Source organism: Thunnus albacares, chromosome 11 (genome assembly GCF_914725855.1).
Source record: "Thunnus albacares chromosome 11, fThuAlb1.1, whole genome shotgun sequence".
Lineage (NCBI taxonomy): Eukaryota > Metazoa > Chordata > Actinopteri > Scombriformes > Scombridae > Thunnus > Thunnus albacares.
In genome coordinates this window covers 14,233,105-14,252,500 of record NC_058116.1, presented here as the reverse complement: position 1 = coordinate 14,252,500, position 19,396 = coordinate 14,233,105, and the positions used below count along the sequence as shown (strand labels likewise).

The window sequence follows — 19,396 nt, the reverse complement described above, 5'->3', positions numbered from 1 at the left end:
AAATGATCATTCATGTGTTTATAATGTAAGCAAGGTTATAGCCCTTTCATAATATCTTTCATCCAGTCACAAATGAACCATTTAAACTCCTGTTTGATCTATTGGTTTCTCCATATTTCTCTGCCAATAAATTATTAAAAAAGTGTTTGGATTGCACACAAAGTCAGACCAAATCATTTCCAATCCATTTACAGGTGGTGCTGAGGTGATGATTTAGTTAAATGTGGAATTTGTCAGGTTATCATTTTCTGCAGAAACATAGTCATGCTTGGGTACCCCCCTGACTGAGGAAATTGTTAAATTGACTGTCAAATGTTAACAGTATGCTGAAGGATCGTGCCACATGTGCACTTTTAGACTATTTATTTTTGTGTGGTCTAAAGAAAAAGTATGAGTTTTGTTAGAATCTGTGGAATCTACATAATTGCACGGCTTGGGCAAAAGTCAGTAGATACAACAACACAGAGAAAGGAACTGTGGATAGGCCCACTTTACTTCCATTAAGCTGTATCCAAAACAAGAATGTCTCAGTGGCTTGACATGTTCCTGGACTGCAGAAACATAATGCCAGGGTCAAGATTTTGGGAAAGAAGTGGTTGTGCTTTTTCCTGACAACTGACTTCACAAACCACATACGGATGTTTTACTCAGTGTTTCCTACTTAACATGGCTCAAGAATAAGAGAGAAAAAAAAGAATGTGTTTATGAATATTCAGTTTTACTTAATGTTAAGATATTGTAAGTGTACTGACTATAGGAATGAATAATTAAAAAGTAGCCAGAGAATAAAAGTAATATTGCAGTTTCTATCACACACCATATGTAGATATGATTTAGTATGCTGCTTGATAGACTGTTCTGGGCAATCCAGTCAAATCATCAGCATTTTGCTGAAAAATGTCCTTTCTGCACCTTTCATTCATTTATTTATTTATTAATTCAGTCACACTCTTCATGCACTCATTCCTTCTAATCAGTGGTCATGGAAGGCTAGTTGAGCCCATGCTGGTTGAAAAAAAAAAAAAAGAAAAAACTCTGAAGAGATTGCTGCTCCATGAGAAGGCAAAACACAGTCACACCTAATACAGTACACCTTTGGTAACAGCTGCATGGCGTGGTGGTAGGAAACTGGAGCACTTAGAGGGAAAAATAGGCGAACACGGCAAAAACCAAAACTCAAGTGCAAAATTTTGTGAGGCAGCAATTGTAAATTGATCCACCATGCTGCTACCTTTTCTTGGTAAGAGGGCTAAACCAAGAGTCTAGTGACTGCCTCTTTCTGACTTGACTGTCTCCCTGCTGCTAAAATGCACATGGGCAAGACAGCATGCAGCAGACCTGAGGATATAACAAGAAATCATCCGTTGTCACAGCGAGAGGGCTGATTTGGAAATGGGCAGTGCATGGCCGTGTTATACAGCACAGTACATTAAACTTGTGAAGTATTTACTGTATGACTGACTCAGAAATTCTGAGGTGTATCTACAGTATCTTTGGCTTTCTGGTAGAGGTGTTGTGTACATAAATTAATAAATCTTTGACACAGAATCTTCAAATTGAACTGATTATCCTGAATCTTCATCGTCACGTAAACAATCATGATCACACACTGCTATACAATGTTTGTATTTAGGCCTAGTTTTGTACTGAACTGATCTTAACAGTTTGAAGTTGGAACTGAACAGGTGAAGTGATCACTTAGTGAGGAAAAAAGTGAACAAACTACAGTATATTGTCATACTGAAACTGAACTGAACAAAACAATTCAAATCAGCAAAGTAATTTATATTTCACACCTCATACCAGCAGTGGTTTCCAACCTTTTGGCTTAAATCCCTAAATATGAAACCACTTGTGACCTCATGCCACAAGTTACTTCTGTCTCTAAACTACACTACAGGGTTCTACATTAATAATCACAAGCCATTTACGTATCACATTCAGAATCTGGAGTGGGTGGGGTAGGCGGTGGGCACCAAGGGTTGCTAATTTGATTCCAATAGGGAACAGGGCCAAAAAAAATAATGAATAGTTCAACCAAAGAGTGCTTTTTCTGTTTTAGGTGGTTTTATTTGAAGAAGTTAAACTATGCAGAATTTCACAAGAAAAAAAGGTCTGACAAAACACAGAAAAATAAACCAAATGTTTGTTTGTCTTAAAGGGTAGGTTCACAATTTTTCAAGTCTGTCTGCCCAAATGAACATTGAAATAGGTTTTTCTTGCCATAATCATTCCTCCCTTTCATACTGGCCATTAGAAGATCCCTTCATAATAAACTTACAATGTAAGTGATGGGGCACAAAATCCATAGTCTTGTTTCTGTACAAAAATATGTTAAAAAGTTTATCTGAAGCTATTATGAAGCTTGATTTGCTTGATTTGCTTTGACTCAAATGAGTCAAATCAAGTAGATATCTTTCAAAGTTACAGCCTTTTTAGTGCCAAGGTCCCTCTTTGTGTCACTATAATTTCACTGCAGCTCAACAGGGAAACACTGTCTGAGGAAACATATAAACTCATGTCAGCTTCAGATAAACTTTTAAATGCATTTTTGCACAAAATGACTTTGTGGTCACACTGTGGATTTTGGCCATCACTTACATTGAAAGAGCATTTGAAGGGGATCTTTTAATGGCCAGTATGAACGGGAGGAATGATTACAGCAAGGAAAACCTCTTTCAGTGTTCATAAGGGTATCTGACTGTTGTTTTAATACAGACTTTAAAATTTGCGAACCTATCCTTTAATCCTCATGTGGCTTCAGGGTGGAAACCACTGCGAGTGTGTTTTCAAAAGTGTCCAGCAGTTTGAATGAAGAGTGTTTCCTCTAATATTTTGTATATTTTGTGTTTTTCTATTACAAGCAGAACTTCAAGTCTGAAATTGCTGTGGCAAGTTTGGACTAAATTTAGGGTGTAGGCCTGATGATTGTGGACTTTGGTTTTCAGAAGTGTTTACTTTATCCAACGATACAAAAAATGTTTGACTTGGTGAGACGGAAAAGGAGAGAGGCAGGGATAAATTATATCTGTGCAGATGAAAGAGGAGCTATAATTTGTTTACAATTACAGCTTTTACATTTGATGTATAGTCACAATAATCAAGCTTCTGCACAGAAAAACAAAAATATCATTGCTGATTTTGAATATTAAGAAACAGGTTAACATTGAATTTAAGAAAATACAAGTATTTTAGTGAAAATCAGATATTATAACTAACATCTGTAATACATAAAGGGACTAATCAATTATCTGCACCTGAATTGTATTTCCTCAAATTTTGTCTCTTCTATTAGTGGAAGCGTTGGCAAGTCTAAAGAAAATTGTTTCTGGAAAATAGTGTAAAAAGTGATCATGCACGTTATCTATATACATATAAATTAATTGATCTAGCTGTTCTGAGTGGATGACAGTTTTAGTCGATGTTAAGGAGCTTTCTGAGTTAATTGAAGATGTTGGAGCTGCTGACTTCGGTTTAAATTTATTGAGGGAGAAGCATGTTCATGAATAACCTTGGAGTCACTGGTAATGTCTATTTCAAAAAAATCTAATGCATCTAATTGACTTTCAGGAAATATTTTCTGCAAACTACATGAAAAAGGTTCCAATATCATTTATGGATATAAAGTCATGGGTCAAATGGTTCATTCTATGACAAAAAATGTTCCCTACAGGCTCTTTCTACAGTCTAGTCTTGTTTGTGTCTTCCTCTCATTGTTAATAGTGCAATACTGATAAAATGTTAACTGTGTATTACACAAGGGGGACAAAAAGCACCAATAAAACTCCACTAAATTGAACTGCACCAAACTTGTTACAAATGTCAAATTAAAAGCTCCACCTCTTATCTAAAAAGCGCCTCTGAGCCTAGCCGTCTGTTGTGCCTTTATCCCCTCTTTGGACTTTCAAATCTCCATTTCTCTCAGAGCTTTGAGGGTGTGTGCTCTGACAGAATGTCAGGCAATTAAACAGTCATGGCTCATTGAGCTGGAGGTGGAGCCGCTCCTCCAGAAATGAATGAATGCCCTCCCTGCCATCCCTTCCACATTCTTTGACTCGCAAACTTAGCGGTAAATCCAGACAAGAAGTTCTTATCAAAGGACACTTTAAACTACTGTCAACTTTCACAAGCCTGAGCAGTGTCACTGTCACGGGTAATTATTCTGTGCCAGAATGTAAACGAGGACAGTGTGTGGGACAACAAAGATGTGCTCTCACAGGGAGCCCAGTCATGTCCCTGCTGCAGGATAAACAGTTAAATGCTGCCACACTAATGATTGCACAAAGCAGCTGCTAGATGAGACTAACACTATAACACCTGTTTGCAATGTAGCGTATAGAGGCATGAAGAAATAAATAGCAGGCAGCAATTTCAATTAAGACATCCATAATGACATTAGGCATTTAGGTAAAAACAAAAATTACTATGCATTCCTGTATTTTAGTGATATTTCTCATGTATGTCAGGCTTCCAAAGACTGCAATTGGCACTGCATCTGAACATTTTGTGATTGCTGGAAAAACTTCCCAACCCCAACAAAATATTGTATAGATTTATACAAAACACCATAAGACACACTGGGTCCCTTTCAAAAATATTGAGGGAAGGGAGGGGCGGTAGGAAAAATGCATAAATAATAAGGGGTAGTTCATTGCCTTTTTTCTTTAGGAAATCAGTCACTACATCGAGCCGGTTTCCAGTCACTTCTCCTTGGGGAATTTACAGTTGATTACATGCCAAAAAATAATAGCATATTCTCATGCAACCACATAAATGAAATAATTGCTAAATCACACATAAAATGAGTGGCTATTGATGAGTCCAAACCACAAAACCAAACACCACACCACCAAATCCTGCTGGATGCCTCATTTGGCTAAAAATTATGACCAAACTCATGTGGCCAAACATGATTTTGGCATCCAGTAGTCGCACTTGTACAAAGACCAGTTATGATGCACACCATATTGTGAGCAGTGGACCTTAACTGATTCTATTTAGTTGAGTAGCCTGTTGTACATGTATGTTTCCTGATTCATTTTTACTACACATCTATAATGAATCCAAATGCTGTTTTTGAGGAGTGTCTACAGTTTACTTTTGAAATATAAAAACCATTTTATTATTTATAAAATGATCATTGAGAAGATACTTCCTCTGTTCAGTCTTTTGGGGGTTTTATGCGGCTACCATAGTAAAAAAAAAACATTTGTTAAGATTATCTCATGTGAATAGTTACCTCAGCAGTCAGTATTAATGCGCCTGTGTGCTGCAGTACAGAGAAGAGCATATTTTCTGCCTGCTAGTATGGTGACTATTAGAGCCTGTGATGTCCACTACAGGACCTCAGTAGAAATACAGTACCATTTTGGACACACCTTCACATTCACTTGAATTAGAAAGTGTGCCCAAACCTTTGACTGGTATTGTACGTCAAACTTTTCACATGTGAGTGATATATAAATGTAGGCTATGACTACACCATTAATTTTTAGGACAGTTTGGTGCATGTTCTTGCCTTACATTAGCTTCCTTGCTGTTATCAACACTCAGTGTTTTGCAGTTTAAAATCTGGCAGCTGGAGTTAAGCAGGAGTGAGTTCACAGCAGATGTGTGTGGTATCTAAAACATATGGCCTCAAGCGACATAATTCAACAGCTGAAAACCACACTGCCACCATTTAAGTAGCTCAATATTTTCATTACATGAGTCATCACACTGATGACGGTTGTATTTCACTGTCTGAACATAACTTTTGCCACCTTTTGTAGGGAGTAGCAAATAATTAGTCTGTTACACGATGTATAAGGGAGACAGCTCACAAAAGTTCAAAAAAATGCCAGTTGCTTCACCTTTATCTTTCTGCTTTGAATGATAAACATAAAAAAAATGATGCCATTTTTGCCTTTGTCCTACTGTATAACTGCATAGGGAGACAGAAGGGTGTGATGGCATGCAACAGTGGCAGTTGGCTGTGTCTTAACCACTCAACCAGAAGGACCCCCCTGAGTTAATTACTAATCGAAACTAAAACTTCATAAAATAGTCCTAACTCAGTGAGTTTAACCTTTGCATGTTTACAGATGCTGCACGGCTTTAGTTTGGCAATGTCTGCAGTATTTAACACTTTATTTCAGAGCTCATTATCAGGAACCTAATGCGGAGGGACTACAAACCGACTACCAAGAAAACACAGCTGTTGTTTGTTGTTTACAATGTTTATATCGTTATTGTAATTTATTATATATTAACTGTTGGGTTGGAGGTTTACTTACTGAATTTATAGTTTGGGTACTCGTAAAGCCAGTATCCAGCTATATTTCCACACTGACTTTAGCATTCGGCTGCAGTGATTGCCATATGCTGTGTCACTTTACACAGGGGTGGGTAGGCAGTCTCATTCATTCATTCATATTTAAATGTCTCACAGGGAAAATATAGAGACGTATAAATATTAAATTGACTATAATCAATATTGTTATATTTACAATGGATCACATTACTACTTATATGTAAGAGGGGCCACTTGTAGTGATAAACCTACAGAGAATTGTCACTTGACTCTGCAGTTCCCCTCAGCAATAGGGACTGCTTCAGCATCTTTTAGCTCATAGTTCATTCTCACCGCTCTCATCAGCATTTAAATGCTGACTGAAATTCTCAGCTGAAATCTGTACCTGCAATAATGGGTGTGAAGCAGACTGAGCCGAAATCCAAAACGCAACCCCCATCACAGCACATTATATTACATAACAGTACATTACATCACAATTAGCAGCTTCCTGTAGCCACTATGATCAGCGTGGATTCCTTGGGCACATCGATGCTGATAATGGTATTTCCTGGTCAGGTACGCTGGTCTTGTTACCGTATGTCAAAAATAAGCTCCTTGTCACTGAGCTCCATCTTGTGAGATTCTCCTTGCAGGCTAATTGCCCAGTTATTCATGAGCAGTCTGGAGCCCCCACGTCACTGTGCCATTAGAACAGATGCTGGTTGCAACACTCCCACACCTCCCTCTCCCCTCTCCCAGCTCTGATGCAGCAGGTCACCTGCTGATTTGGCTTCCTAAAGGAGTTGATTCTATAAGCTAAGGCAATGAGGGTTTTAGACTGGGATGTTTCTAGAGTAGATATGGTAGATTTCCAGAGAGGAAACCTCACGAGCTGAGGACACCATGGCATGTGTTCAACAATTCTTGATGTGTTAGCAACTCGACTGTAAAATACTGACAGCTGATGCTTTGATGTCATAATACACCACTGCAGGAGTTATCAAGGTCTAAAGAGTTCTAGCATTACACCCTCTAGTAAATTAAAAACAAATATGGCAAATTCAATGACACTATGGTGATATTAAATCTTATGAGAGATGAAAATAAGACTATGACTGACACTTAGCACAGCAGGTGCTGCATACCACTGGGATTTACATGTCACAGTGCTTGTTTACAGTAAATCTCTAATGCTAAGAATAAAATCCCATGCATCCCCAACCACACAATATTGAAACATCATTACTACTTCCAATCATGGTGCATGAAATGGCAAAATGAGACAATAGTTGCAGCAAAATTAACTGAAAAGAGTATAAAATTTTGAACCTTACACTGTGTTGCATCGCATTCCAAATAATCCTCTGGTTTGCAGCATAAAGGCAGGGAAACAGAAAGTCTTAATTAATTCAGTGTAGGTGGAGGATGGAGAATTGTTGATGGACATACAAAGCTAAAAAGGCAAATGCTGTATATAACACATCAAAAATGCGTGGAGAATGAATTAGATTGTGCAAAAACATAATTAGTATTGAATAAAACAAATAACTCATTATTGTTTTGGGATCCCAAAAGCCAGATGGTAAAAAAAAAACCAAAATTGGCTGCTTTTCAAATCATTAATTCATTAACTAAATAACGCATTAACAAAGCACTGAGACATTCGATTTAGCATTTTTTAAACACTGTGGGTGAGACTGACAACTCATTGTTTCACTAAACTGATTTAATGAATTTGGTACTTTTGAAGGGTCACTTTAAAAAAATAATGGTAAAAATTTTATTTCTAATTTAAAAAAATACTGTAAACACCAACATGACCAACACACAATTTGAAAAGATTCACTTTGAAAAGGGCTGGAGGGGAGAAAGGAAGGGCACTGTGGCTGCAAAGGTAATCCATGATGAGAACTGTCTCTCAGCTGAATTGGACTGTCAGCTCCGTGTTAACCTTTACCCCAATGCAGCATTTTAGGTTTCAAGGTTGTTTGAGATGGAAATCCATGTATCAAGATCCAATCCAACAAACACAAGGCTAATCTGATGGAAAATATAGGTTTGCTTTACGGCAAACAATTGATATGGTCAGCCTCGCAAAATCTATCCATCTCTCCTTTCATCCCTTTCTTTTCTGTTTGCCCAGTACACAGAGATGAGAAGGGCCAATGAACGCAGTGCACCACACCATCCCCTGCTCTCTTGGGGTGATGCTGTTGATTCGTTAACAAACACAAATCGATAGAGGGGCCTGAATGGAGGACAAGTACAAAGAATTAATTTCCGGCTCCAGGGGCTTACGATGGCAAATCACCAGCTTTAATCAACGGTATCAAGTGAGAAAGACAAATGATGTTTACACTGAAGCGGTGTCCCGCCTGAAAACAGCAGCATTGGCTCTGTCTCCTTACCAGTCTGTCTAGGCTTGTGCCAGCTGCAGTGGTAGGCCGCTCCTCTGGGCTGTATGGCCTGAAGCGGGCGTTGAACACATCCGAAACACCGCGGGTAGACCTAGTCATTCCTGAGGGTTTTGGCTGGCCACAGCCTTGAAAAACCTGCAATTACAAAAACATGGGCACCCAATTGTCAGGGGCTTAAATTACTTGGGATGCTGAAAATAAGGGGAAAACATGATGTTTTGTTAAGGTCTCGTAAAGCATTCACCCCACATTACCGGTATGACAGTGCGCTACGTCAAGTTGAGGTAACCACGCTGATAGGTGATTCAACTCGGCTGTGACCAATGCTATTTAAGATGACAGACTTAAGTTTTTAGGGATTTTGGGAAAACACCACATATACTTAAACCATAAACAAAACTGCATCTGTTGCATGGGAACGCCAACAGAGCATTTAGCTTTAAATGAGAACTGGCATCCAACACTGTGTAGGCTGAAAAATTCTTCACAACCGCCTACATTTTTTTTCTTCTTTCTGACTACAATTTTGTGGCTGAAGAAAAATGCAGTAAAACACAGGAAACACATTAACTACTGTTAGTTGAACTAAGATTATCTGACCAAATTGAAACATATAATTCAAATACAAGACCTAAACTTGGACATAATTAGAACGTGTTGTACTGCACACCTTACTGCACACCAGTATGACTTATACCAAGTTCCCTTATTCAGTTTGTGAAAAGTTGGACTTCAACGACCTGTCTGACACGTTACTCTTGTTCTCTAGAGAATAAACCTAATTGACATACCCTGTAGGAGACCTGGGCACTGTTATCTTGCATATTCATGATGGCCTCTGAAATCTTGACATCAATAGGCTCCATGACAGATTCAATGTTGAAAGGTCCCTCCAGCCTCTGTGCCACCAGCAGCATGGCATCTGTCATAACAGTGGTAGAAAAAGGTGGGGTGTTGGAGAGGGGGGGTGGGGTGGGGTGGGGAGGGGAGCAGAGGTGCAAATAGAGACACACAATCAGTTAAAGGGAAGCTGAAAAAACTGATAAGTGGTCAAGCACTCACACACAAAGGTAACCTATAATGCTGCAATTTTCAAGTCAGATGTTTTAAACACTCTGTGCAGTGATTTTAATTCACTCAGTAAATTAGTGCATTTGAATTTAACTGACCATCTCTATGTTCTCTCAGTAGTTTTACCAAAAAGCATTATGTGGTCCTGTTCACATGCTTAGTCATGCATCATGTTTGATATGGCAGGAGTCCATTATTAGTAGAACTACAGAGAGCCTAGTGCACTGCAACTTCAAAAAAAAAAATAGGCAGATGGAGAAAATATATTTGCACGATGATCAATGAAAAAGCAGAAAACACAATCTCAGGAAACAAGCAAAAACAATTCTGCACATGTCCCTGCATACATTTCCATTATGTTCAGTGCATCTGCAGTGTTTCTGTGCATATTTTCTGTCTGTGTTTTATTTCATGTGCGTCTGTATTTGCTTGTGTTTCTGTAAATGTTGTCAAACTAGTGAATATGACTTCTTCATTTGTTACACTATGTCAGGCTGTGTCAGCCACTGTCAGCTTGCATAGAAAGCAAAATAAAAAAGGATTGATTTTACTGATGAACAAAGGAATAACATGTTCATTTCCACATTGCAGATTTCCATTTATTAGACCTAAATCTACCTAATTTGCACTGAAACAATTAGTCAATGAATATAGAAACCATCCCTAGAAAATGGTTCTAGGGATGGTTTGTTGCCTTTCTCTGTTTTATTTCACTGTAAACTGATTCAACTGACAAAAAGAAAAAAGAAAAAAAAAGAAAAGTGCAGATTAAAATGACACTGTTCACTATTAATCACATCAAGTAAAGATCAAAGTGCAAAATATTGTGTCTTCTGATTACTACACAGTGTTGTCAATTATCTCCGTCTCCTCATCACAGTACACCAACAGGCAGTTATGAAGCATGAATGCTTCTTGGGGCAAATTCAATTTTTATGTAGATCAACTCAATCAAGTCAACAAAATTTAGTTATGCTGCATGCAACAAATAGCACTGATGAGTCATGATTTAATAGAACTTTTGAAAGCCAAGCGCTTATTTACATCCGCTGCTGGCAATGACTACTATAAGGTCAATGGCTCATTAATATCACAGCGTGGACACAAGCCAGAAGGCCTTGTTGAACATGAGAGACTCTCCATTGCCATCTCCGCAGAGCTCATTTGTTTTCATCACTTTCAGTTAACACCTCTGATTGCTTTCAAAAAATGGTGCATTCAAAATATGTAATATTTACGACAGTGGCGGCACAGATTTCAGATGCTATAAAACTTGTTAGGCAACTCTTGTTGCCCTTTAAAGACTAAGTGACTTAATTGATATTGCCACGAAACAGTGCGAAAGTGCTCTCAACTCCTGAGGGCTTTTATATTAATGTGCCACAGTCTCTTCAGTGGCAGTTCTGAATTTGAATGGCGTGCCACAGGGGGTTGGACATCACCAAACCACTAACTCATAACTGAGCGAACACCAGACCTGAAGACAGTACTTAGGCCGTCCGTCAGGAGACGTTCCTCAATCCACAGACCTCCCAGGACCTCACCAGTAGGCTGTCATAATGGCTCTAGAATTAGGTCATCCTGTCATTTGGAGACTACAGAGACCACAAATTCTTACATGCTCATGACTGCCTTAACAGTTTATTCAATCTGCACTAAAATGCAGCATGTTGTTTGAAGAACATATCATATATTTTTCTTTTGGCTTGCTGCTCCACCCATCACAGGAGAATGGTATAATTAATCTCAAGCCATGAAGGACCAGATAATACTCCAGAGAACAGACCAAAAAAAAACTGTGGCTGAAACTCTCTAAGACAATATATCTGAAAACAATGGATATTTATTGGAAAATGTAATATTTTGTGTATGCCAAAGAAAAATACTGTACATTTAAAAATAATCCAAATTACACTACAGATCTTTGATAGCAGACCTGTCCAGCTCTTCATTCTTGTGGGACCTGAGATCACTAATGGCAGAGGAAAAGAGCTGAGAAACATTAGCTCAGCTCGGGCTCCATTTCCTTTCCAATTATGTTGAAGCCTGAGCCTTTGAAGAGCTCTTCTGTTTGTTTACACTGTGGATTGCAAATAGCCTGTGATGCTCACTGAGCTTTTAATATACACAGCCCGTCATCGCCAAATGTTTTTCTACAGTAGCACTTCAATTGCACCACTGTGCAACCATATGGTCTAACTGTAAATGACACCGGCTCCAGGAGAAAAATCTTAGAAAAGTTAAGATTGCTACTACTTGCCTACAGCATTGATGCTGATCAGTTGTCATAATGTGTGTCTTGACACTAAACTGCAATTAAGGCAAAGTCCTTTGTTTTTTCCTTTTGTTTCTTGAAAATAATTTGAATTTGGCATTGCCATTCAGCTTACTGTTTAATCTAATTAAGATGCAAATTGATTCAACTGCCTCAGGTATGTCTGCTTACTCTATAACAAACACACACACAAATATAAATTCAAGCATAAACTTGAAAACTGTCAAGAGCAAATACTGGAAATTTGGGTCGAGGGAGCCAGGTGGGAAAAACTCATATTTTATAATAAGAAGAAAAAGAAGAGTGCCTCTAGCATCAGAGATGATGGCAATCGTTCCCAACAATGGTTACTTATCTGCGACTTATCAGATGGATTCAACAAACAGAGGGAGCCGGGAACTTTGTCTTCATACATAACACAGGGAGTGCAGACAGAGACAAAAGAGAAACAAGAAGAGAGAGAGAGGAAGAAGAGAGCCAGAGAGAATGAGAAGTGGGGCTGACTGGGTTGAGTCAGGCCAGGGTATGGCTGTGTCCCAGAGGAAGAGGGGCTTCTGCACTGCACATGGAAAACTCTACCTACATGGAGAATTAATGACTCTCATTTATGAGGAGTGCATGAAGTCCAGTCCGCTGTGGCATGGCTGCCACTCTGAGCCAAATTTTCCCTGCATCATTTTTGCAGCGCAGAGATAGGCCACCGGCCAGCCGCAGGAAATCTTGTTATCATCACAACACAGCCATGCAAATAGACGCATCTTGTCCTATTCTGAGCGGAGGTTTTTAAAAACATCTGTGACTGTGCCTCAACGGGTATAGACATGTAAAAATTAAAAGACACCACATTGTGAAACCACAATGTGATTCCAATATTTAGTTTCATATTGGAGTTTAATGTTTCAGTTCGTGATGTGAAACATGCTTATTTGCGCCGTCTTGCTAAACAGCTGAAAAAAATCGGAGGAGGCAATATTACGCTGGGCTCTGCCTCTTTATCGAGATTGATGTCCACTTAAATTTAGGCTATGTCAGCCGGCGGCAACCTCCAGCAGACAAGGACAAATAAGGAAAGTGAAAAGGCCCATCTATGGCTGTTTGCCTGTGAAAAGCTCCACAGGATGAAAAATGGCTCTGGTGTAATTTGGATTCTGTAAAGCATAGCTCATCTGTGGCTCAGTCAACCAACTAATGGTGCAATATGAAACTGTATAAAAATGGAAAGGAAAAAAGAAAAAGAAAACACATGTTGTCCTTTGGTCACACTTTGTCCTGATAAAGAAAAAGGTCCTTGGACATACACACATCCGCACACACACACACACACACACACACACACACACACACACACACACTTTCTCATTCAAGCGAATGGGAAGGTGTGTCCAAACTTTTGACTGGTGCTGTAAATTTGTGCACAGAGACACATTTTCACATGTTAGACAGACTTTCCCTTTTAAAGAATTAATAGCAATAAAACACAGATGACACACTCAGACCACGAATAATACATTATTCTATCAAACCTTAAAAGCTTTTGAAAAATGAAAATTTCTTCCTCTATAAAAAGCCTTCATATAGAACCTGAATTTTGCTGGTGGTGATGGTCCTCCCAGCCAACCTCCAGTGACTTATTAAGGGCAATCACAGAAAAGGACATCAAATACAGGGCACACACACAAGGCATATTTATTTTGATTTTACAAAGACCTGCTTTTAGAAGGATTGTTGCCATTCTAGCACCATGGATCTGGTCAGTCAACCACTTTGGTGCATTCTGAAATATCTATAAAACTATTGATTTGAATGATTTCCATTAATTTTGTAAAGACATTTATGGTCCCCAGAGGATGAATTCTACTTTTCTTCTAGCGCCACCAGCAGGTTCACATTTGTGATTCAGAAACATGTTGACAACTGTTGGATGGATTGCCATGATGATGATCTATGCTATAGATACCAATCAAGGTGAATCCTGTTAGCCTCATAGAGCCGCTAGTGTGGCTGAAGACTTTTAATATTTTTATTTAATCTTTAATCGTCATCATTCTTTTTCCAATACGACAGTACAACTTTGCAATGGAGTGACAAAAGCACATTAAACAGTATGTAAGGCTTCTAATGTATTGTAAAAGCCATAGAACAGCACTGACATAGTACTACAGTGCTAATGAAACTAAGCAGCATAATCCAATAATGAGCCATTCGCAAGCAGATTGTGTTACTAATGTGGTTGGAGATGTCATGGAATTTCAATCTATTGATGCTGACAGGAGTGTTTCAACTATTTTGCACACACATATGTTGAAGAAATCCTTCCTTCCTGTCAGCATCCTTGTTTGCACTTTGTAAAAGCCACATGTTACGGAGCACATCACCACCATAAAACTCAACTGTGATCTGGACAGGCTGAACGGCCGAGCAGCTCCAAACAAAGACAATGATTTGCCTCGCTGCTCATAGATACACCAGAGAGAATACTTTCTCTCTCTTCACAAAATTTCTCCATTTCTGCAGATTCATAATTGCACAGGTGGGAAGTGAATCTGTAATTAGAGCCACTCAACCACATTTTCATGTAACTGTGGGTGATTAGGTAAGCAAAAAACTATAAAACTAAATGAAAATTAATGTAGTCGCTACAGCCTGCCTTTTCATATAAAAGTGAGTGAGAGAGAGAGAGTACAATGTTCACCAGGTGTCGCCTTGTGAAGGAGCGCAATATGTTCGACAAAATTTGTTTGATTTTTGTCGACAGACGACGTGTGGGCTCTGCCTATACTCTGTCATGAAATCCTAAATCCTGTGTGTGAATGATATATATATAGCGGGCCTGAAAGCTCAATGCACTGCAACTTCAGAAAACACATGCATAAAGACAAAACACAAGTAACTGAAGAAAACATTTTCATTTATCTGACAACATGCACCACATTTAGAAAAAAAAATGCTTCAAGGGGAGAAAAAACATGCTGAAAATATAGAAAATACAACAAAAAAAGAAAATACAACCAAATATACAGATGTGCTACAAATACAGAAAACAAGTAAAAATACACAAACACTACAAGTTGCACAGAACAAAACAGAAATGAGATACAAAACAAAAGAAAACTAATTAATTGATTGATTATATTAAATGTAATAGGAGCACATTATGACATTAATGTTCCCATATCATATCACATGATGACATGATACTGAGTGTATTTTAAGAGGCAATAATAATATGAAAAGAAAATATATAGTATTTAAAATCTATTCATATAAATCTATGTCATAGTCTATTAGACCTTAACTGATAGGCCCACTGACCCCATCTCATCCCTGAACTCTAGACAGGTGTGGAGACACCTGCGGGTTGCTGCTGTGGTTTGGATGTTTATTTTACAGTGAAATACTTTAGCAAGAACTTTTAACAGTTGCTAATTTTTAAGCCATCTGGTGAAAAATTAATGACTGTGTTTGTGAGCTGTTATGGATATTTTTACTCATGAAATGAACACTTTTGCAGAGCTTTTCTGATTTTGTCAGCTGGTCCTCTTAAATCAAGGCAGACTGGTGAATCAGTTTTAATTTGTTCAGTAACTGCTTCTTGTGGTTTTTGCAGCAGGTTGCCACAGTGATTTTGATGCTATATCTGTGCTCACATCTTATTTGTGTAGTTAATTACTTCAGGAAAGAGTTTTTTCAAGCAGCTCTGTTTTGCATTGTTGGTCAGAGGGAAGATGTTCGGATTTGATTTGTGATTGTGTGATGCTGGCTAAATAATGCCTGGAGCAAGTCGCACTTTAAATTCAATTCACTCATTATGATCCACAGTACTACACTATCATGGATCAGGGCTGGATGAAAGACTAGCAGATCAATCAGGTATCAGGCTTGCACAGTGTTTTTCTGATTACAGATATTGGTCCTCTGAAACTGGCCAGCACTTGTTGTTTTAAGAAGACTGGGTGGTTTTGCTTATTTTAAGAATCAGACCAAACTAGATACAGGAGGACAATTTATTGCTTTAAGGCACAGTCTTCATTGCTGAAACTATGTATCTAAGTAAGCAGGATAATCTTAAGGTTAAAAATCTTAAAGTCATGTTCAGATTTTTTCAAGTCATCTTAATAATTCAGCAGTCTTGTGTTGAAGCCCTTTTAGTGTTTCCCTGTACAGTGTTTCCTTGCTGAGATGTGGCGGATGGATATTTTCTGGGAGCTGCCTATACTTTTATTGCTGGGACACAACTCCAGCCAAGAGCTACACGCACCTGCCAGAATGAAGATGCCCACTTGATTTGATTAAAGCCTCATATTAGTGTTGGCTGAACTTAAAGGAACGGTTCAACATTTTGGAACATACACTTGTTTGCATTCTGGTGGAGATTTAGATGAGAAGATTGATAGTACTCTCATAATCTCTCTGTTAAAAAAGCATTAAGACTGGAAACACGGGGAAATAGCTAGCCTGGCTCTGTCCAGCGGTAAGAAGGGATGCCCACCAGAACCTCTAAAACTTAACAACACATAATATTTTGCTCATTTAATGTGTACAAAAACCAAAATATAAAAATGACAATTTGTGCCAGACACTTTCTTGTCCAGGACCAGTTACCGGATAACCAGACTCCAGGATGTTACTCCTCTCAGCAGACTTTGGATTCATCCCCATCTTATAGTTATTTCAGTAGAAGGATCACTTCATGGCCAGTATGAACAGCAATAATCATCACAGCGACCAATAACAATCTAGCATGTGAGTTTTGTATTAAGGCAGATTGCTGCACTAGTATTAAAAAATGGCACTTCCTTATAGAAAATATTTGAAACAAATTGATTGAGCCTTATTTTAAGAGGATACCATTTCTACAGAATGTATTACACCATCCCAGTGAAGCTCCTCAAGATCCTAAATTGTGCTGAAGACTAGAAAAAAGTTTCAAGCACCTTTATCTTAAAGGTCTGAATATCATGTCTTTATTACATTTTAGATCAGATAATCTATGCAGAGTTTTATGCTGCAGTAGTTTCAGTAAATCTTATCAAGTCGTTGTATTATTTGCCCTAATTTCAGATTTTTGACATGATCCTAGCACATTTTAGTAGATTACAGAATATTTTTCTTGCTTGAAGAAGGTGATTTTTGTGCAGTTCAGCTTGGTATTTTCTTAACCTTTTGCCCATGGGTAGTGAAACAAGCTGCAGAGATTAGACAGTGCAAACAGCCATTATAAATCCATTTAACTTCAGAGGTGTGGGTGAAATGGCTTTTAGGCACCACTGTTCTTAATCACCGCCCTTCAAAAGCATCTATTCTCTCAATGGAAAATCAGAGCACACACAGGAAGGAAAAAGACTAATAGAACAGAGGATGCAGCTTGTTGGCAGGTACTTGATGTCAACTTTCTTCTGACGTTACATCACAGAGTGAATGAAGACGATGGCTTGTTGTAGGAGGAGTCAACATATACAATTTACGCTTCCATTCCTTTCCCTGTGGGTGTTGCGAGTATGGTGAGCTGAAATGCAAAAAATGAAGACGTGTGGCTGGATTTTGCTGCTTGTGAGAGTTCAAGTTCTCTGATTTCCAGTCTACTGTAGTTCTGATTGCACAATCAGATGTGTTATTAGGCTCACATCAGATGCAAGAAAGTTTTCTTCCTTTTTCCTGGCGGTCATCTAATAAATGCTTGATGATGGAGAATGCTAGCATAGCAAAGCATAGAGGCTCATCAAGAATTCTGTAAACATTCATAGAAATCAGTGACAGTGTGCTAGATAATAATTATTTAAAAAGGTATAAATACTGATTAAGTCTTCCATGATGAACCAAGAAACTGGGATTATTGTGTAATTATTATGTGATCAAAAGTGGCATTAAGGCCATGTTTTTGAAGAAACTAGTTCATGATATTTAGTAAGAGCAAACTGCCACCCCTAGTTTCTCTATCTTTGTCTATCAAGAAAAACAAAGACAGAAATAATTGAAAATGTTTTCAATGAACTGTAACCCATTATTTCATATGAGACTACTGTCACCACTCACAGAGACTCAAGTCTGAAACTGCAGTTCAACACACAATTACATTATATAAGCACCAAATAGAGATAAGTTTCAGCTTCAGCTCTTTCTGTGCACTTGCTCTCTCTCACTCGCCCACTCATGTGCTCTCTGTCTCCCTCTTTCTTTGTCAGATGAGTAGGAGAGCAGGTTAAATCTATATAAAACATTAATGGTGTCAAATTAATTCCAGTCCCTGATAGTAATACCTGTTCACTACAGCCTACTATTGTCTGAACCACAATCAAGGCTGGTCAGGAGGTGGGTCACTATCCAGGTCAGATCATGCGTGTCAGATTGACTGCCAACACAAATTTAACCCACCTTGTTGGTGTGAAAGAAGTAGTTAAGTTAAATTAAGTTAAATTATGTTAGCTTAATTATATTACAGTGTTAATGGTGTGAGACATATCAATGGTTGAATTCATGCTCGTTTAAAGCACAAAATTCAAAACCCCTCAGCATCCATAGGCTGTGTGTTTGGAAGATTTCTCCCGTCAATATTCTATCTATGAGGGTTTTTTCACAAGGGAAAAGATATGTTGCTGGCTTGAATTTTCATAAACAGCAAGGCTGTAGCTGGCTTCAGTTACCAAGTGAAACAAATCACCTAATTAAAAAGAAATGAGCAGATAGAATCGATGCAGATCTCTCCCAATATGGTGACATGTCTCTCCAGAGAGAACAATAACAGCCTGTAAACAGTAATGCAACAAGATTGCAAATAAAGCTGCTGCAACCAGTTCACTTAAGAATGACCTTAAACCAACTGTGAATACTGCGAAGGTGCAGGGGGAAAAGTTCCATCACCGGTGTCAACTACCTGTCAACACAAAAAAATGATAATGACACGTAGGGTGTAAAACTGCAGAGGACAATATTCATCACCACAAGCATGTGACTGATATTCAAACGACCTAAGAGGAAGAAGACATCAATTTGTGCAGACAGCCTGATAAATAACATCAAGAATGGTTAAAAACAGCCTGCTTCACAACATTCTTCAACAAAAGGAATTCTCAACCGGAAAAGTTTTTAAACAACAGACAGACAAGAAAACACTGTTGAAAACAGACTTCAAGTGATTTATGCATAAAGAGTAATGCTCTATATCCCAGAACGCTTGGCATACGGGTCCTGATTAATGTTCAGGGTGGTGTTGTCAGGTGCGGTGAACAGACTGACAGCTGTTCATCAGCCGCTTCAGCTAATTCATGTAATTAAAATCTAATCCCACTTTTAATCTCATCAAATTGTACATTTGACTGCTTTTGTAAACTGCCCTGTTAAATGATAGAAGTGAATAGAAAA

At 38.4% G+C, this 19,396-nt stretch overlaps 1 protein-coding gene across 1 annotated transcript in view; it reads right to left on the bottom strand.

Moving 5' to 3' along the window:
• LOC122992631 (glypican-6-like) overlaps positions 1-19,396 on the bottom strand; it is a 92,059-nt gene that overhangs the window by 17,895 nt on the left and 54,768 nt on the right. The window contains exons 5-6 of the mRNA XM_044366487.1: positions 9,483-9,613; positions 8,683-8,826 (exon numbers count right to left, since the gene is read on the bottom strand). Coding sequence (XP_044222422.1) covers positions 8,683-8,826; positions 9,483-9,613 — 275 coding nt within the window. The remainder of the gene's footprint in view (positions 1-8,682; positions 8,827-9,482; positions 9,614-19,396) is intronic.